Here is a 24,502-nt window from a genome sequence, read left to right on the forward strand (position 1 = left end):
TAAATATAATATGACATGAGTAAAATAATGCAATTTTTATATGTCATGAAGTTAAGCATATCGATAATATTTATTGTAGAGATACATTACTGTTACTGTCAAGCCCGATCACACACAGAGATTTTAAAACATGCCTTTGTTCCCCCCAACGCGTGCTACAACCCTGCCGCGCACCCTCCGCTCGAGCTGTACGCGAGCCCAAGCCGCGTGACACGCCGGGTGTACGTCATCACGCAGCGTCGCGTCGCGTCGCGACCGTCCACGTTCGGGGAGAGGTGAGTCCCTTCCTTAAGCGGCCGTTGGCTGAGTAGCGCGACTTGTCCGGCGTGTTGCGACCGTGCTGCCAGCGTCTCTCTTTTGTTTTATATCGTTTTATTTTAAGTAATGCAATGAGGCAAAAAGAAAAAATAAACTTAAGTGGTGGAGCAGCGATAGACTAGCCTCCAAATTGTCAAGTAGCATTTCGTCTTTTCTAAACGAAAGGTATAATACCATTTATGTGTGACTAATACATCAGATTCTGTATTGTTTTACATATGACTTTGTTCGTGTGGGAAGCCCGCTGCAAAAGGAACCCGAAACATTTCATTTCTACTGTCCATCGCACATGGCTATTTAGCATCATTAGATGAGTGTAAAGCTTTTCTGTCATTAGTGATTGTTTATTTTCTGTACAAGCAGATAGATGCATACTGAGGAGTAAACAGCCTGTGTCTAGCATGGGCTTTCGTCATTTTTACTTCAGAAGCAAAACGTGGATGCAACGTTCAAACTAAATCGACAGAGTTAGCTGCCTAAAAACCGTGAAAGTTACCGAGTACGTGTTTCCGAATTAAATCGCGTTACATTTACTCCCTGCAGCCGCAGATCTGCACGCTTTCTGCATGGTCGTATATGTGGTGTGGGGTCTCACGTGTGCGTATGTTGGCAGAGGCGACACGTCTGTGTCCCGTTCACCTGCGGCATCGCACACCCCGATCCGGTGTAGGCATTCCGACAGGTGTGTACTCCCTTCATTTGTAGCATCACATATCCAGATCCGCAGTGGTCTTTTCTACGTGCATTGCTGCAGAAAGGCATGACACTTTAACTGGCACATGATGCCTATCTCAGCCATTTCACTTTTAGTGGGAAAAAAAAAAGTTCTGTGTGTCTCGCCCTCTCCCTGCCCTGTCGAAGCAGAGTGGATGGCAGTAGAAGGAGGTTAAATTCTTCTCTGTCCTTAGTCATCTGAGCCAATCCCCGACGACACTGTGCAGATTGTACTGTCTCTGCATTTACTATTATTTCCATTATGTGTATGTTTGCTTGTGTTCCATGTGCCTTGCTGCACATGAATTTCCCCTTGGGATCAATGAAGTTTTATCTTCTCTTAAAACACTGAAGCAAGCCTTACTGTGGGAAGGTTGTTTGTGATGTTTAATAAGTCACCATTCCATAGTCTCTGCCTAGATTTCCTCTGATCATCGAGTATAACCATATTCTGAGTTAGTCTGGTCATATTAAAGTACCCTACCCAGGTGCTGAGAGCTTTAATTGTGAAGCCCAAACTGATGTTAGAGGCTCACTGGACGGTTTGGGCTGGGTCGAAACGTTGCACAAATGCATTTACATTTACTGCACTGCAGTACGGCAGCATGGCGGACGCTCAGGCTCTTCAGAAGTGGGCCGCTTCTGGATGGGTGTCCAGTGCTGACCCCCCCTCTTTATGATGCCGTTTTTTAGGCAGCGAGTAAGGGCACTCAGCATGCATCTCTGGGGGAGGTTAATTCACCGGCAGACCGGAAAAGGTGTGGCCCCAGCCGTTTGAATTGACATCCGGCCTTCACGGAAGCGAGTCTGTGCTGTAGGATGTTCCAGATGTGATTAAGGCAGAAATCAGGCCAGGAAACAAGATGGCAGCTTTTCAATAAGCGTGTTCATGAATCTGTTCTGTGTAGGTCACAAGGGTGGAGATGGTCCCTGGTGATACGCCCAAGGAGAGCATTTCTGGGCAGACCTTTGGAGAGGGTGCCACCTTGGTTCGTCACGGCTTTGTTAATAGTGCTTCTTTGTGTATTGACTGCCTGCAGAATTAGTGATTTTTATGAATGGAGAAAGACTTCTTTGACTTGGAGTTCAGTGATACATTCTTGTAAAATTTCTGTGAAAGTCAGAATGGCTTCTTGGATGGTTATAAATATTTAGGAAAATTCCAGAAAGGCAGCAAAACAGTTAAGTGCAGCCACTGTGGTCATGTAGCACGTGCCTTTTGATATTACTGAAGAATCTATTCACATTTTTAGTATTACAGCTTTTTCCACCATTTAGAATTTTAACCATAATTTTAAGTGCTATTATAAATATTTATGATGCTGTCATTGCCTAAATTTTTGGCTTTTATATAAAACTGAAAATGATGTGTAAATTTTCAAAAAGGTCATTATGTTTGCATATTGATTTGAATATTAAGTTTCAAATCGTTTTTTGCTGAACCTCGCTTTGAGAGACACGGCAGTTGCGCTGTGGTAAATATGTAAAGTATTTTCGCATGTGGAGCAGACCAGAGACCCAGTGGGAAAAGTATGTGTCGAATTTGTTTGGGCCAAATTCAGTCGTTACAGCCATGGCATTGTTACAAATGCAATCATCGCACTGTCAGACCTCTCCGTAGAAACACATGTATGTATATTCTACAGGGATTAATCTTAACGGTGAAAGTTAATTATATGGAGTGTAATTTAGAGGGAGAAAAGTTCATGAACTGCGAATTATACTTAAGGTGTCTTTTAATGTAAAATGTAATTATGCAACAGATGACAGTATCAGGAGAGATAAAGGGGGGGGAACAAATAAGATGTAAAATGTGCATTTATCTCTGCACTGGACGCTGGGCTGCAGGATGTCTCACTCCGTTTATAAGCATGAAAAGGGAGCGCTGTGGAGAAGCACTTTCGGGCATGACCCTGTGTGACCTGTCGTGACCCCATGTGGCGGACTTGGGCCTGCTGCAAGCCTCCTGCTTGCACAACTGGAACGCCGCATGGAAGAGTTTGACAAACAGGAGACGCACCGCATATGGGCTTTTAGCGACTGTTGCTGGCGCGGCCATTTACAGTATATGCCGCTCGGCCTAGTCGCTGGGTGTGGGACCGGCCCAGTAAGAAGGCCCTGCCAGTGACGTAGGGCTGGCCTTCGATGGTGCCGTCGCTGATCTGACTGTGATGCAGTGAGGGGAGCTGTCTGCCAGTGCCTGTTGTGGATGGGGCCTTTTGTTTCACCATTCAGTACCGTAACAAATGGGGAGCTGTGGCAGATCACTGTGGCACCCCCTCCCTTGACTGGGGGCTGTCTAAAGGCATCATCTCATTCTGACGGAGAAGCTTCCAGACCGGGGCTTATGCTTTCGTAAAATAGCCCCTCACACTCCTGTCTTTCACAGCTTCAGAAAGACCTTCAGCAAGTCATGTGTGGTTTTAGTTACGTGCGTTGGCCCCTGCAGGATTAATGCCCATTCCAGCTCTCATAATTAGTCAGGTTTTTTTTTTTTTTTTTTTTAATGATCAGCTTTAATATAAAACAAATACTTGTGAAGTATGATGGCACTCGACTTGCTCAATTAACAGAGTCAGTTCTCAGTCATTCCACTGCTTTGAAACCTTAATCTGGAGAAATTTCAAGTCCCCCCCTCCCCTCTTAATATGAGATCAAAGGCTTTTCAGGGCAGTATCACTCTCTGTGTGTTACGTGAAGCCAGTGGAAATAGCTTTGTTAAAGCGTTAATGTTCTCTCACAAAAAGGTGCTTTTCAGGGCTCCGCTAACCAGCTCATGCTCTGCCTGAATGGTATGGCAGCTGATTTGCATGTCATTCCACATGCCGAGTTTTTTGCATCCAGCGCAATACTTTTAAACTTTGCTTTAAAATCTATAAATTACGCTTTACAGTGCATGCACTTAATGTTGGCTTTTTCTGTAAAATATGTAGCATTATAATTCCTATTAATTTTTCAGAGAAGCAATTTCACAGAAAACACTAAAATTTGAAATACTCCGTGATGAATTCTGCTGCATGTTAGTTATTTTTGAGCATCGCAATGCATTTTTACATTTCTGATAAATATGGCAAGGTATATTTTGTATTTCTTTGAATGAGTATTAATTTGTTCTTTTTCTAGTTAATATGCTTGATAAAACAGGCTTGGATGGCACATATCAAGTCATATGAAACGAAATGACTACATGATAGTTCTGGGACTGGCAACTTTCTAAGGTTTTTTTGACATTTGTGGTAGTTTGTCCTCTTGGGTGACTCTTGCTTACTGTTACATTTTAGTCATTGTCATTCAGTTTAATCATAACAGCAGAAATGTTCACTTTGCCTTGCGGCTAATAGATAAAATCTATGGAGATGGGGTCTGTATCAAAAAACTGACAAGTCAGAAAGATTTCATGACTGCATTACTTAGCAAAAAGGCCGATGGTGATACCCTGGGTCACAGCTCTTAGACCGCTGGCATTGGTGGGGCAGGATTTCTGTTAGGCCGCCGTGCAGAAACAAAGTTGAGGACACCCACGGAGCTCATGTCACAGAAGCCTTTTGTGAAAGCTGACATCATGCTTCACATTAAAGTATTTGTACATCCAGGCTGCATTTTCACTTTGAATATCAGTTTCTATTTGATTGGTGCGTGGGAAATATTTTCCCCATGAATTGCATGATAACGCTCAGGCATGCATGCACGCATGCTGTTACGGAGTGTGTGCTGCAGGTGTTCTTTAGCTTTAACCTTCGCTGTTCATGCACCCATGCGGGTCACAGACATCATTCCAGAAAATGCCGTACAGTACTGGCACCTTAGCTGGCAGAGGGACCTGCAGAAAGCTGATCGGTCTGAAGGGAAAACACCCAAAATGGCCTGAAGTGAAGGAAGCCAGATGGCCCTGATTGGAGTAATAACTTTGTTAGGGTTTACAGAGGGCCAGCCCGGTGCGGGAGCCGCGGGGACCCGTGTCAGGCGCTCACAATTTCGTTTGGATTTCTCTCTCTCTCTCCCGCAGCTCACGTCCTTTTCTGAGGTTCCACATGCTGCGTCTGGACGTTTTGTGACATGCTGTCTTGCCGAGACCCAGACTTAGCTTTTTCATCAGGATGCTAGTCTACTCTAACCTGAGCACCCTTTCTGAGGAATATTTTCTGTCTTGACAGGCAAAAATAAACCATTACAAAGGCTAGTAAATAAAAAGATAACCATTCCCTATGCCCCAGTCCCCATGGTTGCCCAGGAAGGCCTGTATTCTGGTTGTTTGGGTCTGTTTTAAACTGTTAAGCCTGGCAGTGGCGGGCTGCGGGTGTGGATCTGGCTCTGGTCCTGGCAGGATCGGCCAGATCTGCCATGTCTGCGTGTGGGACAGCAGCCACGTGACGAGGCCACACCGCTGTCAATTTCCCCATCTGCCCTCCCAGGAAATGCATGCTGGGAAGCTTTTGGTCATGTGGCGTTTGGTAATCCAGAAATGCATTTCTGCTGTGGACGAATACATTTGCACTGTTTAGGCGATATCAGCCATTCGCTTAAATGTTTGTCTGTAAGATGCTAGCAAACACATCCATCATTAAGTTCACTGCAGGAACATCACCTGTAATTGGATTTAACACCATGTGTTCCACAAGTATCGTCCTGAATACATATCGTCCTGTTCCAAGGCAGGTCGGTGCGATTGCCACAAGTGGGTTGGCTGTAGGGAAGCAAACATTTCTAATAACTCCTGCCACACAGGAAGTCCACAGCCCACCCACCCGCCATGTGCTAGGTTCATCATTAGGCCCTCTCAGTACCCCCCTTATGTAGAATCTGAGGTACGATGACGTATCGTAGTTCTATGGGGAGGGGGGCGGGTGGTATTCCTTTAAAGCCTTTGACGGGAGCAGTCCTGTCACATGAGGAAGACTTGCCAGGAGATGTCTTGGGGGCGATCCTGATACATGAGGAAGACTCTATGGGAGCGGTCCTGATACATGTGGAAGACTTTTCAGGTGCGATCCTGATACATGAGGAAGACTCTGGCATCAGTCCTGATACATGAGGAAGACTCTATGGGGGCGATCCTGATACATGTGGAAGACTCTATGGCATCAGTCCTGATACATGAGGAAGACTCCTTGGAAGTGGTCCTGTTACGTGATGAAAACTTTCCAGGAGTGGTCCTGTCGTGAGGAAGACCTGCTGGGAGTGATGGATGAGGATGCATTAGTATGACCTGGTGGAATCTGTCCTGTTGTGTGAGGAAGACTCACTGGAAGTGGTTCTGTCATGTGAGGACGATTTGCAGTGAGTGGTCCTGTCTCATGAGGAAGACTTGTCGGGAACGATCTTGTTATATGAGGAAGACTCAATGTGTGGCTCTCTCGTCTTACACGAGTGGATTTAAAAGCACTTTCAGCTTTACAAGTTCTAATATAAAAACCCTCTTTTTCTGATTTACCCAACTTAGTTTTTTCAAGTGAGATTCACGTGAAGTGTAATAAAAAAAATGGTTTGATTCCAAAGGTTCAAAACAAAGTAAAATTGAATGGAGTTAGATTTCAGATACAATGCATAAGAAAAACCTTTTTTATAGGTAGCTTAAAAACAAGGTAATCACAAGTTGTGAATATGAATATAATTGCAAATCTGATTCCTCTCCAGCATTAGTTTGAAGTGTGTAAATATAAACTTAAAATGGAAACAACTGTGAGTTTTTCGTGTTTTTCCTTGCCTCGGCTCTGGAATTGAATCCTGCGAGAGCCCAGCAATTCTGTGCAGTTCAAACGGCTTGTTCTGGAAGTCATCGCTATGGCCACAGTCCTGTCTGTCCTCAGCCAATGGGGGCCATTAATTAGCCCCAGGGTTGTGTTGCACCACAGCTCGCCTGTAGGGGGCGATGCGAGAGAGAAATCAAATGAGCTTTGCTCAACATTCTGAAAGAGACATATGTCGTATAGGGCAGAAACAGCAATGTTTATGATCACTCATACTATGTATTTGCTTGGGGCCCTCCGTTGGCCACAGACAGTCACAACACTTTTGGGGGACTAAAGTGACTTTCTGAGTAGCGCCCCAGAAGAAGCATGATGTCTGTGTCTGTTCCAACTGAAGGGGCCGGTGCCTTGTCATGGGGGCCCCTACATGCCTGACCGGTGTGAGTGTGGTCAGAGTGGCAGCACAGATGCAATAAATTTAGATTATGCCTGCAAAAGATCATTGTCACGTTCTTCAGGCACCGACAGACATGATACGAGCTTCACCACTCCAGCAATGAAACACGACACATTGATGCTGTTAGAGGATACCCTTCCTTGTGTTCCCCCTGTCAAAATTGTCTGACGCCCTGTGTTTTGTCAAGGTGTGCAAGCACGTGGTCTTTCAGAGCGCTAATCATGCTATCAGAGGTTACTGACCGCCGCCCCTTATACCAAACCACTGCTCAGTCAGGAAGGTCTATGTGGCAAGCAAATTAAGCATACAAGGGATCTGTCTTGCTGGCTGTGTCTCGATATAACATGTAATGTGCAAGATGATTTACAAGTATGTATGCATGAAAATTTTACACGTACCTTTAACAATAGCCTGTTTACTGAAGGTCAGAAGCAGCATGGGAAGGGATAGAGGGTAGATAGTTAATCAAATAAATAAACAAATGAATAGTGAATATCAGTAAACGGGCAATGCTAGAGGGATCAAGGATTCCAGTCATCGTACCCGTCTGGAGGCTCCTCAGACGTGCATCAACCTCGTCCTGTAGCGCATGGCAGACATCTGTCATGGGCAGTAGGGATGACGGGTGTCACTAAACTCTGAGTTCTTCGGCGGGCACACCCCCCAAGCCCCCAACAACACAGAGTCGCGGCCCGTTTGAAGGACCTCGGGAATCATTTAGCATATTTCGAAAAGGTGAGGAATGTTTTAAGTCCCCCACCCACCCACTGATTGAGCTGTCAGAGCTGAATCTGGGGGAGGCTGTCGAAGAAACCAAATCAGCCGAGAGAGTTAGTTGAGTGGCTGAATAGTTTTGAGGATAATGAAGCAGGGAAGATATGCGTCACTAATGCCCAGAGTGTGGCGGCCCGCTCAGAGGGGAGACCCTAAAGAGGCTGGGGTTCCAGTAGAGGTAGGCAGTGATTAGGCTGCGATGCCTAATTCTCATTCCTTTAATATGCTAATTTTAGGTATGCAGAGATCTGCTGCTTTTATTTAAGAAATATGTCCTCGGGCGATAGGGATGTGCTTGGGGGAGATTTCTGTTTTAGTGTGAAATAAATAGTTGTTAAAAGGATCACATGAGTTTGTGTCTTAGAAGATGAAAAGCTAATTGACATGAATTATTTATGGTGATGCGATATTTTATAGAAATCAAACAGTGGAAAAAATAAAACAAAGTTCAAACATTCCATCTGAAAAACGCATGCCATTATAAAGAGCCGTGGAATATTCATAAGAAATGCTCTCATCTGGATTATTAATGCTGTTTGTGACACTTGTCCAAAGGTCACTGAACTGTAATTACCAAACCAGTGCCATAGGAATATTCATGCGAGGTTGGAATATATTACGGATTACAGTTACACATGGAAAACTGACAGCAGCCAGAACAGGAATGGGCAGCAAACTAAACCAGCAGTCTGGTAAAACAGCACTGTTACACTATTATGATACTTACGGTAAACATGGCTTACTCTGTAAAGTGTTCTCGCAGTACCTCAGGCCCAGTCTTCCTGTGAGCTGAAGTGAAGATGTATCATTGGATGCATTACATCATCATTCAGTCCTGAATGTCATTTGTTTTCTGTGATAATTCTGAAATGGAAGTTATGGTAAACCTACAGCCATTGTCCGGTACAAGAAAAGAGATGTTGAATTTGGTTGATTCTAAAGACTGTGTCTCACCTGTTTCAAACCTATTTACCCTTAAGAAAGACCCTATCATTAGCCCTTATGGGATTAACCCTTTTATGGCCTCATTATGGTATTCATGGGGATTGTGCGAGTTTCAGCAGGTTAGGACTCAGTGCCTTTGATCAGTAGGTTGCTGGATCAAATCCCAGGGTCAGTTGAATGGTTTTACCATTAGGCCCCTGAGCAAGGCCTTTATCCTCCAATTACCCAAGGAACTGCCTGACCCTGCTTTGGATAAAAGCGTTAACTAAATAAAAGTGATGTAATAAGTCCATTTTTCATTTTATCCCAAAGGCTGATCTGCAGCTGGCAGCAGACAGGTTTGGTGATGGCTGAGACATGATGCGTGAAGGAAGTGACATCATCTGCACTGCCCTGCCAGGAAGTCTTTTGCTAGTGAAAGACGTCCCTCATCACGGACACGACACCAATATTGGTATGGTTGCTCTGCACCTGTGATCGGAAGGTTGTTGCTTTGAATCCCATGGTCACTGTAGCATCTCCATTGGGCCCTTGAGTAAGGCCCCTTAACCCCCCCCCCCCCCAAAAAAAAAATGTTCTCCTGGGGTTATGGATAAATGGCTGACCCTGTGCTCTGACCCCAAGTTTTGTTCTTTTCTGTCACAGAGCACGATGGGAAATGTGAAAACAAATACATTCCAATGTACCTTTATTTATACAAACGGCAGATAAAAAGCATGGCGGGTCATGGATGCGAGCTTGCCGTGGGTGAATTCCCACCCTTTTTCCTTGTGCCGCTTCCCTGTTGGTTGAGCACTCCCCTCGGGTAAATTCTTCAGTCCGTGCCGAGCCCGATCCGCCACTGAAGGTCCTCTGGCTTCAGGGTGCTTTGCTACCTGCGGCTGTCACATGCCTGTTTCTTGACGACTCCCATGTGGCGGGGATCCCCGGAGCGTGGGAGAGTGCTGTCACTGTGACCTTCTCCCCCGCCTCCGCTTTCAGAGCCGTACAGTATCGACGAGCTGAAGATCTGCTCTCGGATGATACAGTGGGGGTTGTTCGAGTCGCCTGCTTCTGCATCACTGGTGCTGATGCGTGGGGGAGTTCCCACGGCTGCCATACTTTCCTAAAATATCGAATGCAAACTGCCTGTTGACATAATATTTTCTGAGAGACCTTAAAGGGCAGCGATGATTTGGCAATCTTTTGAACAGAGCTGGGTATTTTTGGTTTGCGGTTGATTTTATGTTTTCTTTTGTTATTTTAAGGCTATTTTAAGCAGCATCGCTGTTCAGTTGTGTCCGTTCTTGTACCCCACCTTAGTTTGGCTGTAACTTTATAAAAACTCCTTGCTGGTTTCCTGTAGACGACAGTTGTTAGGGTGCATGTGTATCACATATCACAAAAATCAGCTTCCCATTCACATGCAGCATCTAGACCATTTTCTCAAGAGTATAACTGGGTTTTAAAGTGCTTAAAAGCAAGAGTAAATCCCCATAAACATTTGATCAGTTTAACAATACAATTTGTACTTTGGCAAAGACCATCTGAAGAGGTGGTACTTTTGTTTTTACTTTGATTGCTTTAGAAGCTGCTTTTAAAAAAAAAAATGTAGAAACTGCATTTGGTGGCACAGTAGGCATGTGGTGAGTTTGAGCTCATCTGTATGCCTGCACTTGTTGACTCACTGATTATCAATTCAGTAAGAAAGGAATGTGTCTTGCAAATGACGTAAAAATGGTGCAAAGGCATCAGTACAAGAATTATTGATTATGCCTACAGTCAAAGCGGCTTGATATATCTACTCATTTGCTAACTTAGTCCCCAGTTAAGTAAAATGCCTCGATAGAGGAACTAACCTTGCCGATGACAGTTTGTGAGGGTTTAACACTGTGATCCCTGCTTCTTCTTTTAGCTGTAATTTTGCCAGCATATAGCAGAGTGGGGGTTGTCGTCCTTCTCCTTTTATCTGCATTCCGCTCTCTGCCTTTTTGAGAAAGCAAGATTAGCCAATGCCTGGAGAAATTGGGTTAAGGGCCTTACTCAGAGGCTTGACGCAGAAATCGCTCTGGCGATCCACAGATTTGAACCGGTGACCTTCAGATGACCAGCACAGTGCTCTAACTGGCTGAGTCACACGCCACCCTCTATGATGGTCAGCTTTCTTTCTCAAGGCCACTACCTAGGACTTAACCCTGTTACCTCCTGTTCACAGGCCCGGTCCCTTAACTTCCCATCTTCCTTCTCAGATCTGACCCGCCCTTGAGATCGGAGCCCAAGCTTCAGATTCTCTGAGCCACGGCTGAAGATCCACCATGAGCATCCTCCTGGTGGAGCCCTTCTATGGGGGCTCCCACAAGCAGCTGGTCGACCTCCTGCAGGAAGAGCTGGCCGATTGCGTCCTGCACACGCTGCCTGCCAAGAAGTGGCACTGGCGCGCGAGGACGGCAGCGGTGCATTTCATGCAGGCCATCCCGGCCAGCACCGCATACAGGTGAGCGTGCCAATCCAACGCCAATCGCCCACTGATGCGGCCTTCCCTGCCGTCAGCCGGCCCACGGCAAGATGCCTTTGCTCGATTACCGAGAAACAGCGGGTGAAGCTGAAGCTTTGGCAAATGCGGGGAAACCCCGGTGACCGCGAGGCTCTGACTCAGCCATCCTTATTTGTCATGTTGCTGTCTGTCTGATAAGTGTTTTCACTCTGCTGGTTATTGATCATGGGTGAAGCTCCTTGCACACCATACGCCATACACACACACTCTCTCTGCGCCCATCACTGCCATGCTCCATCCTTTTAGGGGAGTGCAGTGAGCCTCGACCCTCGTTTGGTGTGAGTGGCTCCGAGACCATCCACCTGTCCCAACTCCTCAGATCCTTGCAGTGTAACCGGAATGAGGTCACGATGCTTGCACAGAGACGCCACCCTGCTGGATGGTAATAAAGATGGTCTGTGTGCCACCCCCCACTTTATCCACCCCCCCACTCCTGTTCCCTGTGAGACCCCCCCTCCACCCCCCATCATTGTTATTAAAATAAAAAAGAAAAACCAGTGAGACCAATTTGGTTTTCCCTGAAGCTCTTTAGCATTCGGAGAAACACACCAAGTGGAATTAAAGTAAAAAAAAAAAAAATTATTAAAAATAAAAATTTGTGAGTGATAAACTCATCAGGAAGGTTCCCCTGGGATTATGTTATGGCGAATTCTGGAGTTTATTTCTGTGAAGTAAATAGAGTGACTTTGGCCTGATTTTTATTGCGAGTGTTTTAAATATTTGCTCACGGACAGCATGATAGTTACATGCCTGTGGAGTCTGTGAAAGTGCTTCTACACTGGGAACATTTCTGCGTTTCATTCTCTGATGTGTCGGTGTAAAGCCCTGCACCTCTTTGAGGCTGCCCTGCCACTATCCTGCACAGGCAGAGAGTTGTCGGCTATGCATGGATGTGGCTCTGCACCGAATTAACATTTGCGTGCCCTCACCCGCTCAGCTATCCGAACAGAGCGCCCCCTGCAGCCAGATAACGGTCGACAGCATTGCAAGCCGCAGATGTTGGGATGTGGCCTTTCAAAGGATTGTGCGCTTTTCTCTGAAAATTCCTAAAACTCATCAAAGCCTAATGAAGCATATTCATGTCGCGTCCGGCATTCACGCACCTTCCAGCACCTGTCATCCGGCGCGCTTGCCAGCTCTTCTCGGTATTCCCGAGTGGGAGAGCCGGTTGCGCATGACACGGTAAACTTTCATCGACAGGCAAGCGGGCACTAGGGCTGCAGTCCCACGGAGCGGAGGGGGGAGGCTTTCCTTTCTCATCATCCGAGACAAATAATAGCGCAAGGGGAAAATTCAGACGTTTGAATTTCGTCGCAAAGTGTGTTAAAATGGAAAACAGAAGCACTATATCACCTCCGAGACACGAAAACTGAGAACTCTCAGTTATATTCTGATCACTGCGGTGACAACTGCAGATGCGCAGCAGCCGTCGAGAGCCAGCATTACCGCAAATGTCAGGGGAAACATCCCGTAGTCGAGAGCAGGGCGCTGGCTGTGCGGCGCCGCCGGCGAGGATCGCGGCATCGCCACTCGTATCGTAGCCCCCCCTTGCCCCCTGTCGCTCTTTTACCTGCCTTGTGGGCAAATCTGCTTCCTTCTGAGCCAAACCTGGACAAAAACACGCACAAGACAAAAAGTCTATGTTCATTTGTTTCCGAACTGCCTGCGATCGTTAGCTATAGTAAATTGGCCGGTCGCTATAAATATAAGCACGGCGTTAGACGAAATGGAGTGGCGGGAACATTGTATATGGAGGTCTCCCCGTGCCTGTCCCACTGGGGCACCCCGTACCACACTGACTGTCAGTGGGCATTTACTGAAAGACCTGCTACGGGGCGTAAAGAAGTTTTTGTTGTTGTTGTTGTTGTTGTTGTTGTTTAGTTGTATGTTTCACTCAAAGCTGTTAATTCCTTCTTTACATGGAGGGAAATGCAATCGGATGAATAAACCCGTAGCAGTTTATAGGAAATGCTGTTTGTGAAGTTCTGGATTGGCGGTCTGATGAAGGAGCGTTTCTAGAGGAGCAAGGATGGCGGGGGAAACCCGCACATTATTTCAGTGAGGCGTGGGGAGACCTGCACGCGGATTTAGTCCAACGCGGAGGTAGTGCTGACCTAGAAAGCCGCGGTCGAGAGCATCTCGCTTAAGGCAGCATCCCGCCTTCCTTTCTGGGTGTGGGCCGCTTACAGGAACCCGGGGAATAGACGAGGCCCAGAGAGCCAGCCTCCCACATGCGGCGCTGGCTCGCCAGTGGCGGCCGTTTCTGTACCCACACGTCTGCCTCAGATCTTCGCCGCTGCCCCCCAAAGCCAGCGGGCGATAATTACCGCGCACAAATCCACCCGTATCATGTCAACACGCTGGCGTGTTTACCGGGGACTCTCCGCGCCGGTGCCATGTTTACCCCTGTCGAGCCACGCGGGAATCGCTCGCGCTTGTTTGTCCTATCTGTTCCAGAAGCTTCTCCACGTGGGAACGTGGAGTGGGATGCGCCCTCCCCGGTTGTGGGATACTCCCAGCAATCTGTCACACACTGCTGCCCTAAATAAATCGGGATGCTGGTCCGGGATGTAGGCTGCGTGTCCGGTGCCAATGTCCTCTGAGCACCAGTCCGGATTAGTGTGTTAAGGGCTTTCGTTATAGTATTTCCTAGATCAAGGAGTAACATTTCAGCTTAAGGTATCGTCATTTTGTGCATTTTTGGAGCAAATCATTTATCATTAACATGCAATGTCCCAGAAGCCAGCACCCTGCTCATGGAAATTAAAACCTTCACCAGGGAACAGGTTGGTAAATTTCAGTGTAACGGTTTAGGGGAACAGGTCCGGGGGTCACAAGTCACTTCGAGGCTTTCTGATGGAAACATTCTATATCCTGTAGTAAGGTAGGATTTACAAACATTGCTGATTTTCTGTGCATGTTTGAAATCCATGGTGGCCAAGACTGAATTAGTGTAACTTTTTATTTTTTTTTCTCTCTAAAACCCAGATTTCCTTTGCAAATGATACTAAATTATATATATTTAAACCATGCCCCTTGGCTATGGCTTGCCCTGAAATGTCGTTAATAAGGATCCGAGTGTTAATGGCTGGTATAGCTCCAGTTTTAAATTAGAAATAACCCAGAACACTTCTTGACTTATAGAAAAGGTTAGAATTAAGTACAATGAATTAATCTCAATTTCCCGCTGGTGTGTACGAATCCAGGGACCAGCTGATCGACCCGGTTGGAGGAAAGGAGCCAGTGGGCATCGTACGTGCCAGGGGCTGGGGTGGGGGACACTCTGAGAGCCTAGCTTTCTGGGGCAGAGCACTGGAGATACCGCTCACGACCTGCAGGGTGGCGCCGTTTATAAGCACCAAAATAAGAGTGGCGGGTGAAAGATCAGAGGATGATGACTTAGCAGCTTGGCACTGCAAGCAACAGGGCCTAAATGGGGCAGGTCAGATGGCGGCACACTGCGGGGGGAGAGCAGCATGGAAGTTTGAGGTCACAGGCCGGCTCCTTTGTAAAATGGTGCTGTGAGGCTGCACAGTACAGAAATTGCAGTGGCGTGGGTGTGATGTTGCCTGCCTCCTGACTCTTAATTCTTTTATCTTTCCTGTGACACATTGCCCCAGTTAATCAATTTTAAATGTTCGCCATCGCTGAAATGGCACCGCACCGCTCTCTGTCTTCACGTCATGCAATGTAACGGTCGCTAAGTCATCCTCCCTCGATCTTTCACTTGCTAGACTTGTCTTGGTGGCACGCCGCTCCCTCTGAATGGCGCCGCCCTGGAGGTCGCACGCAGTGTTTCCAGCATCCCCACCCCAGCCCCCTGACACGCAGGGTGCCCATGGACTTCTGGCAGGAGAGGGAGCATCTTCGGAAGCAGAAAGATATGGGTCTGGCTCGGGATGCCAGTCCTGCAAGTGCTGGCGGATCCCGATGATTCTGCAAAGAGGGATGAGCTGGAGGCCGGCGTGGCAGGAGGGGGTTTTGGGACGTTTTTTGGAGGCTTTCTTATCAGATTTTACCGCTTCTGATGGAGCAGAGTATCCCTGTATTTGTGCCTTCTGTTGCTGGCAGTGTTGCTTAAACGGTTGAGTTTTATTTTTGTCTTGCTGTGAAAGACTTTAAAGCAACCAGCATAAACTCCTCTCCCGTGTCTCCCATTCAGCCATTTCCCCATCTCTGTGCGCTCGGAGGTACAGCCTTTGTTCTCAACAATCGGCCGGGCCGGAGATCTCAGAGACGTCAGGCTCTCGTATCAGACGAGCCACAGAAACATCTTTTTTGATTTTCTTTTCGCGGCGTTCTCCCAGGGCCGTGGCTTTAATCAGATTAAAATCACGAACGCTGATGGCTATCAGCTCTGTTCACGCGGCATTGATCTGCTTTTCATTTGCCAGGGAAGGAGGGGGGGTTCGGTTGTTACCCACTTGGAAGCACTTAAAAAGGCCGTCCCCTGAAAGCTCACAGGTGTGGGGTCTCTGGGGCAGAGCTGAGCAGCCGCAGAGCCGCCAGGGACGGCACACATCTAAGATTGCGGCGCTTAAAGCTTATTGACGGTCCATAGCACGAGTCAACCCATTAGGGGTCATCAGCGCCTCCTAGAGCCCATCTTCTCAGGGGGTGCTGGGTTCACTTTGTCTCAGGCAATCTCCTGACAGTGTAGCACCAGCGGTGAAGCTTACCAGGGCTCTACATGGGCTCTGACCGGCACTGATGGGCCACCTCCACCATTTGGCCAGAGTTTAGACTCCCACGGCCTGCAGGAGGGTGGGGAGTCTGCGTGAGCCGTTCATGTCTTCAGGTCCAAGCGCTCCTTGAAGTCAGACCTTAGCGTAGCGGCGTGCAGAGCGCTCCCAGCTGCTCCACACCCGAGCTGCACAGGATGTCCCTAAGACTATTCTTGGCAAGGAAAGGTAAAAATAGAGAACCTCCATCTGGTTCGAGTCAAAGCACCGTTTGGCTCGGGGGGGGGTTGGCGTCTTTGTTCACGGTCCCGCAGGCGGGGAGGGCGAGCGTGCTCCTCTGGGCAGGCGGGCGGGCGGGCGGGCGGACAGCGGCGTGATTGTGCAGGGGGCCGCGGCTGGGTGGGCTGGCCACATTAAAGGCGTTGGGGCGGCAATGGATGAGCAGGGCTGGGGGGGTGTCTTCAAAGCCTCACGAATCCCCTCCCCCCGCCTCTCCCACTTCACAGGCACGGGGGTGTGTGTTTTATTAGCGGGCCGTGTGGCTTTCAGCGATGCCATGGAGCCGCCGTGTAGCGGCAGAGGTGAGGTGAACTGTTAAAACCATCTCGAGGATCATACGACAGGCAGTACCTGGGAAACAGGGGGTGGACTCCCCAGGGCCGCTGAGGTCACGCTGCTTCTAATTAAGCAGCGTGACAGAGACAGAACGAGCCAGAATGTTATTAACCTGCTGCTCAAAAACTTACCTCGCTAACAATGCTAAAAATGCTAAGGAGAACGCGGAAATTGCCGGACTCAGGTATCCCGGATTGCGACTGTCCTGACCAGACCCAAGCTGTCGTGCCGTTCAGGGGAAGATTTATATTATTGTTTACAGGATTCCGCAAACTTCAGCCGCGGGAGGAATATTCTGGCATTCCTTCCCGCTCGTGGTAATACTCTTAAAATAACGGAGCAGAACATGAAAACACTCAATTATCTTAGCATTATTTGGGCTTTTAATGCTCCATTTTCATCCTTTGTGACACAAAAGTTCACCCGCGTTTCAGAGGGCGATTAGCATATTATTATGATGTAAATAGTGCCCATCATTCCGCTACATGCTAAAAATATAAAGCTGTCTCTCACTCACGTCCCCTTTCAGAAAATTATGATTTAACTGTAATGATGTCTCCAAAACAGACTTCCACTTGGCTTTTGAAGACTTCTGAAGGTTTGAATGTGATTGGCTCCGGCCCAGAACACAATTCAGCATAAATCTTTGTCAATCCAGATTCACTGTTCCATATTATTGTACTAACACACAGTAAAATATGCTGTGCCTTAATGAAAATGCAGTAATTGACTCTGTGGAGGGACTTTATCATCCGTTCTGGCTTGATTTGAGGACATAATCTGCTTTGGCTGGTTCCTGCCCCTTTACTGGTGGGGACGGGTGTTAATAGCCCCCCTCCCTCACCACCACCACAGGCATTAATGCCCATCTAATGTGCTTGTAATGATAATGTTTGAAAGTCGCCGTTTTATTGTCGTAATGCAAAAGAGTTGACGAATCTTAAACCCTTTTTATGACAAAATAATTAGTATCTGTTTATATTTTTGCATGTTGACCGTGGTGTTAGCACAGCGCTAAGCTTGTTAAGCCGTGCTGTTGGCGTCGTCGTTGTCGTTCCCCTGAGGGGTGGCAAAGGGGTCATTACCTGGTAATTGATTGTCATTGATTCCGGGTTTCCGCGGTGACACTCGGATCGCTCACACTGACCGTGGCATGCTAAATGTAGCGCCGTGTACTTCCCGAAGCCCGCCTTAATGCTCTTATCTCTTCCTTAAATGTCTTCGTATAGTTTAACGTTATAAATCAGGTCAACCTTTTTAAGACTTATGAAGAAAAAAAAATTAATGGTATGCTATTTTTACACAGGAGATATTCTGTTAATTAGGTATGACCTTAGTCAGTCAAAGGCGGATCGTCAACAAACTCTCAGCCTTCGCCCCATTGCTTGTTCCGGTTTCGGGGGTGTGGCGGGATCTGGGACAGCTCAGCCACACACGGTCAGCCTGAGTGTCAGCGTCACTGAAGCAGTGACACGGACTCTGACATTGCTGGGTTCTGAAATGTGCCTTCTCCTTAATCAGATGTGTTTCACATTTATCTGTAAATTGTGGTCTACAAAGAAGTTATGCAAGGAATAATTCGTCAAATTGTACTCTGTTCATGTGACAATAAAGCTTCTGAATTTGTTTCTGGGGTCGACGAACCAAAGAGGTTCTCCCAGAGTCGGCCATCTCACTGTGGGGGACGTTTGAGATGTCAGATACGATGCACAGAGCCCCGACACCCAGGCAGTGGGAACTGAATCAGGGACCTGACACCCAGGCAGTGGGGAGGCGAGTCAGAGCCCCGACACCCAGGTAGCGGGGAGGCGAGTCAGAGCCCCGACACCCAGGTAGCGTGGAGGCGAGTCAGAGCCTCAGTACCAAGGCAGCGGGGTCCAAGTCAGGGCCCAAATACTCCCGTGCAAGACGTTTTCTCACAAACACCTCAATGCTATTCTGTCATGTCTCACTTTAGTCTGAAAATTCCATTCAGCCACCCCACCACAGTTTGGCAGCCGAATGTTCTTTCTCGTGACCTGTCAGTTAACCCACCCACCTTGGTGACCTGTCAGTTAACCCACCCACCTTGGTGATCTGCACGCACCTATGTACACCTATGCCCCTCGGCTGAAGGCCCTAACATCCCGAGCGTTCACGTTACATCTCACTGGTGGTGCTGTGAGGCTTCTGTCTGTTTAAACTCGTAATTGTTCCTCAAATCTTTCATTGCAGCGGGAATGTACGTGTGTTTTACTTTCCAGGAGGGGTGGGGGGACGCACATTCTTCCTTTGATGTGGGAAGGAAGGCCTGCACACCGAGGGGCCCCTGAAGGGTCTGAGAAACAGTGAGGCCCCAAACACAGGCTGGGGCCCGTTACTGACATCAAACCACAGCGAGCCCAGATCCTGTGCTAGGGGGTGTTGGTCTGGGGGTGTCTCAGGAGGCTGTCTACACTGGCCCTCTTCTGTGGGGGGGGTGCTGGTCTTTGGGAGTTCTGGGAGGCTGTCTGTACTGGCCCTTCTGTTTCCTCAGAGTGATCTTCTCCAGCTCCGTGCTCAACTTGGCCGAGCTGATCGCCCTGCGACCCGACCTTGCCCCTCTGCGGAAGGTGCTGTACTTCCACGAGAACCAGCTGGTCTACCCGGTCCGGAAGTGCCAGGAGCGTGACTTCCAGTTTGGCTATAACCAGATCCTCTCATGGTACCGCTGCCGCTGGCCACCTCACGACTAACACTCTGAATATATAAAACATTAACACGTCCGGATCACAACAGTGCATGGTTCAGCAGGTTAGGCTGCTACACCGGAATGTTACTGGGTCAGATCTCAGAGTCGACACAGTGATGTCACCACTGGGCTCCTGACCGAGACCCTTTACCCCAGTTGCTCCAGGAACTGCCCCTGCTTATTCAATTGTATATCACTTTTGATACAACACATGCTACATAAATGTAAATCCATCATAACCTTTGGTCTAGTCCCTTCACTTGCGCCACGTGTAACAGGTGAGCGATTTCCATTCATCGTGCACAATGCTTTCTATGGTCGCCTACACTGTTCATGTTTGTTTAAAGGTGTATGATTGGGGTTAATTGTGTCATTCAGGCAGCTTTTGCATGTACTCCTATATGAGCTCAGAATCGAAGGAGCAGAATGTTCCGGATGCAGTGTTTTCCTTGGATTGTGTTGCAGACATCTGTATCGCAGGTTAAGCTGTTCTCTGACATCCCTTTTCAGAGGTGTAGCTTTATAGCTTTTCTCGTCGTCCTCCCCCCTGCTATGCGACGGCCCAGGCGGAAATGCTTGTAAATGAATGAATGGCTTTAAGATGGTGAGGGCCCCACCTCATAGAGGTGTGTATTCCCAGGGCAGCTCGTCCGGCTGCGTTCTTCCACAACGCGCCGTAATTAATCACGACGATCGGAAACAAATGTACAAGGAGACGGCCACTTTAAAATGTGATTGTTTATTAGTGTTTACGTGAGCAATTCAGATTTTCCAAATTAAAGTTGCCCTTATGGATGAAACTTTAGAAGTGTTTTGCTGGCTAAATTTGCAAAATGTTTCTTCGCTCAAATCTTTATTTATCTGTAATTAAAGATGGACATTTTTAAAATGTAGTGAGTGGGTCTCCACTATGGAGGATACTGCATGCCGCAAGGGCACTAGGTCATTCTAATTAGCTTGATGCTATGAGGGTAGCAAAAAGTGTCTGTTTTGAGGTTGTCAGTAATCACACACTATTAACATCTGTTTAGTAGGTGCTTCTATCCAAATCATCATACTTTTTGGAGCAGTTTGGTATTAAGGGCCTCGTTCAGGGGCCCAATGGTGAAGTCACTCTGCCAACCCTGGGATTTGAACTACTGACCTTCTGATCACAGACATAGTACCACGGGTGTGTGTGGGGATTCCACAGCGTGCCCCTTAGTGGCCCCCTATACCCTGCTGGCTGTGGTGTTTATATTCCCTCTGACATCATCCTGGCACCATGACCTACCGGATGCCAAACTACCGGGTATACTTCACTAGCCTGAATTAATGTGGGGTGATGTGTAGGGGATTTATATCCGGATGGTTGTGGGTTCGAATCCAGCGACTGGCAGAGTAATGCCCTCACCTTTGTGCCCTTCAGCAAGGCCCGCCTGCCGTGCTGTTCCCAGGGTTCCGGAAACTTCCTCACCCTGCTCCCTAACACTGAGCTGTCCTCACACGTACGGCACATTGGACAAAAGCATCTGCTGAATATGTAAATGTAATATTTCTAAAAGAGTACCCAAATGAATAAACGAATCTTAGCAGCAACGTCCTCCTTGTTGTCAGAATTATAATTATTATTTGTTCCAGGTCGCTTGCTGTTATTTCAGTGCTTAATCCACCCCAGGGTAAAACCTCGTCACCTGTCCTGAGAAGGTGAACAGAGCCCCGGGGTGGGGCTACTGAGGCAGTTCTGCTCTGCCAAGCCCAGCTAATTACGCTCATCAAAGACCAAACTTCTCTGTCTTAATGAGCCCCCAATCTTTGAATGCCGCTCTGTAGTTTATAATTGAAAAACCGGAAGCTTCCGCAGAACGGCTTTGCAGGCGCTCCGTGGCTCCGCGGCTAAATCTGTTTTAGACGTCTGTTTTTATAAATACGCCGTGCCGCGTTGTGCGTTTCCCTGCTGAAAACCCTGATAAACGCCAGCGTGGGGCTGTAGCGGGCGCCATGTTGGCATTTTGTATCGCATGTTTAATTTGCCCAGATTAGCTTGCCGTGCTTTTGTGCCGTTAATCCTGTGCTCTGGTTCTCCCCCCCGTTCCTGCAGCCTGGTGGCAGACGTCGTGCTCTTTAACTCGTCCTTCAACATGGAGTCCTTCCTCAGCTCCATCCCCACATTCCTGAAGCTGATGCCCGACCACCGGCCCGCAGGCCTGGATGCGCTCATTCGCCGAAAGTGCCGCATCTACTACTTCCCCCTCCGCTTCCCTGACGTCAGCAGGTTGGTCCTTCATCATGGCAGCGGTAGACAGACCCCACATTGATTGTTAGGATGCCCTGTCTGTGATCAGAAGGGCAGCGGTTCAGATCCCTCGGTCAGCAGACTCACTTGAAGAGGTCCCTGAACAAGGCGCTTAATGCCCAGTTGTTCCTGCTTCCTTGAAAAATGTATGTTGTTTTGTATAAATGTAATGTTCAAAGCTCTTCCTGTCGTTTGTACGGATGCTGTGTTTCAGAGTCCCGTACATGTTCCTGACTTGTGTTTGCAAGGCCTGAATTAGTTTTTTTTTATTATTTGAGGTTCACTGTAAACGTCAGTTTTCTCTAATGTTAGTTTTTGTCTCGCACACGTTTTGAGCAATGTACTTGGAAAAAGTCCAGTGGAGATTCTGTCGTCGCAATGCTTATGTCACTCGAAAAATCGGTTTTGGTTTTATTTTCCCAGTAATAAAAAAGGAGCAGACGAAAGCAGGCTTCACTGTCTTCGTTTGGTGACGCTTGTCTCGCCCTTAGAAGCGCCCTGGGAACTTTTCTATGCTTCCGTATCATATTACAAACAGACGCCACAATTTCCTCCAACCTGATGACACCACAGCATCAGTAGTGAACTGAATAAATTATTTCCATCTCATAGCTGAACCACTGTGTGAAACTATTTGCAAGGAGAGGAATGAAAAGATGGTATCGGTTTGAATTTGACACATTTTTCCCACCAGTTGTTGTTTTTTTTTTTTTTTTTTTTTTTTTACATTTTCACCTTTTTAACATTTAAAGAAATCCTTGCTCTTTACAGTTCATACCTTCCAATGTCTGTCTCTGGAAACGCAACTAACTTAGACTCCTTCACTTCACTCATTTCATCCATTTTTGCCGACTGTCACTGTGTCATAAATATTTCACCATTCTGGCTGCTCTGGTTTGTGAATCTCTGCAGATTTGCGTCTGCTTCTGTGAAATTCGTGCTGGATGTCTGATAGTGAAGTTGGTATCTAATGTTTATGGCCTGGATGAAAACTTGGTAAGATCAAGAGGGAAGCTGTGGGTTGTAGTCGGTACTCAGTGAAGATTTCGATTGAAGGTACTTACTGGAAATAGTGCCCAGACTCGCTGGCTTGGGAGAGTTTGTGTGTGTGCACGCTCCCTGTAAGGACGCTAGTTCAGGTTCGAGATGTAAGAGCCCTGCCTGCAGTGATCCCAGGCTCACTTTCAATCAGTAACGTGCCTTATCCAAGGCAAACTCACAGAGTGTAAGTAAGTGATCATTTGCACGGCAGACAATCATTTAACATGCCTACGGAATTTGGAAAAAAAAAAGCTCTCCCGTTTGTCCAGTCTGTAGGAGGAAAAAAAATGGACCAAAGGCAAAAAAAAACGAGGTTATTAATAATTTTCGTCACTTTGAAGTTTGCATTCATCTGTCGCTCGCTTTCCCAAACGCTCATGTGGACGTGACAGTTGTCACCCGCCTCCATCTTTTAGCATTTTTTGTTTGACGGTTATGTAAAGAAAATTACGTGTAAACGGTATGACAGAAACTAAGGGACAGTTAGTAGGTTGTCGCCGTTTTAGGATAAAGATGATTACGAGTGCCGCTTCCCGAATGCACATGCACCGGTAGCCGTTCTGAAAATGCTTCCTTTCTGTGTAATGTGTGTAAGCTGGAGACGGCCTGAGATGGATTTTCTGATGGACTGCCGGCACACTGCAGGCACACTGCAGGGTCAGTGCAGTGCACAGTCGCCGGTACAGTGGCTGAGTGGCTACAATCGCGAACTCATTAGGTTCAGCGACTGTGACGTTCCTCTGCTCTCCCTATACTTCCGGCTAGACAGATACGTATCTAAAGTGTTGTCTGCGTGCATAAATAAGTCCAGGCCGGGACAGCCATGTGACATGATCAAAAGCACATGCTGGTAAGTTGGTGAAACTTAATGGTGCCTGAATACAGGTTATTGATTGGGAACATCAAGCCCATTAGGGTTAATAAAACGGCAGCATTAGCTTTTCAATCTACGGCACACTTAGAAAGTTCAAACCCACCCAGAACTAGTATCATTTTTCTGAAATGCTCCATTTCACCAGGGGACTAGAGAATATTTTTTGAAAAGACTGTAATATTTGCACAAGAGGGGCCGCATTAAAACTGCTTAAACAGTAATTTAGTGCTTTGCCATCTCGTCGTGTCACATCCGTAAACGTGTTTCTTCGATGGTGTTGATGTTCTACACTTACTCTTCGAGAAGGAGCCCTCGGCTTCGGATAGCTCGTTTATCAATCGATGAGCGAGACATTGACGAGTCGTAATTTAATCGGGTTTGACTGGGGCAGCCAGGAGCTGCGGGCATAGACTGCATGTCCGTTTATCACCGAGGAGCTCCGGAGATTTCAAGTCAGGGCCAGACACGGATAACGCAGGTATAGGAATTACTGGGAGCAGCAGTGAGGTCCCGGAGGTCACAGGATAGACTGGGAGGGATGTCATCGTGTCACAGAGCTTATGGTGAAATGCAGCAGCTTGCATGGAGCCCCTTTATAATGATCAGATATTTCTGAATTATACATGATACATACACATACTCTTCCTGTCAGGATTTTCTTTGCAAACTCACCATCTCTCATGGGAAATTCCCTCTCATGGGAAAGTTGATTGTTAGCAAAACTTTTAAACAAAATCAAAAATTTAAATTTGCTGCTTGCATAAGTGTTCCAGCCCTATATATTAGTGTTTGGTAGAGCCACCATTTGCTGCAGCATTCTGGGGTAAGTAGCTACCAGGTTTTTTTTCACTATACTGGAGTGATTTGGTCCATTTTT

The 24,502-nt window shown here is 47.3% G+C and overlaps 1 protein-coding gene and 1 long non-coding RNA gene across 14 annotated transcripts in view; one reads left to right on the top strand and one right to left on the bottom strand.

The window, feature by feature from the left end:
- Positions 1-5,593: 5,593 nt before the first annotated feature.
- On the bottom strand, positions 5,594-13,836 carry LOC111846102 (uncharacterized). Of its 10 annotated transcripts, none has more exons than XR_011982862.1 (9): positions 13,543-13,836; positions 12,532-13,036; positions 10,734-10,861; positions 10,193-10,234; positions 8,678-10,000; positions 7,720-7,776; positions 7,575-7,594; positions 6,737-6,889; positions 5,594-6,201 (listed from the first exon to the last, which is right to left on the bottom strand). It is a non-coding gene; the product is annotated as an uncharacterized lncRNA (long non-coding RNA). The 10 variants fall into 10 exon arrangements; XR_011982866.1 differs by lacking the exon at positions 13,543-13,836 and having other exon boundaries at positions 12,532-12,679; positions 12,875-13,196; XR_011982864.1 differs by lacking the exon at positions 13,543-13,836 and having other exon boundaries at positions 12,532-12,683; positions 12,782-13,196.
- The window catches only part of gtdc1 (glycosyltransferase-like domain containing 1), a 44,576-nt gene continuing 29,282 nt past the window's right edge, over positions 9,209-24,502 (top strand). The window contains exons 1-4 of one of the 4 annotated variants that reach the window (XM_023815976.2): positions 9,209-9,349; positions 11,124-11,368; positions 19,241-19,408; positions 21,516-21,689. In XM_023815976.2, the coding sequence (XP_023671744.1) occupies positions 11,190-11,368; positions 19,241-19,408; positions 21,516-21,689 (521 nt within the window). In that variant the 5' untranslated portion in view covers positions 9,209-9,349; positions 11,124-11,189. Of the gene's footprint in view, positions 9,350-11,123; positions 11,369-12,174; positions 12,611-13,870; positions 14,215-19,240; positions 19,409-21,515; positions 21,690-24,502 lie in introns of those variants that run through there. The other 3 variants (XM_023815981.2, XM_023815974.2, XM_023815980.2) reach the window with 3 other exon arrangements.

Source organism: Paramormyrops kingsleyae, chromosome 16, assembly GCF_048594095.1.
Source record: "Paramormyrops kingsleyae isolate MSU_618 chromosome 16, PKINGS_0.4, whole genome shotgun sequence".
Taxonomy (NCBI): Eukaryota; Metazoa; Chordata; class Actinopteri; order Osteoglossiformes; family Mormyridae; genus Paramormyrops; species Paramormyrops kingsleyae.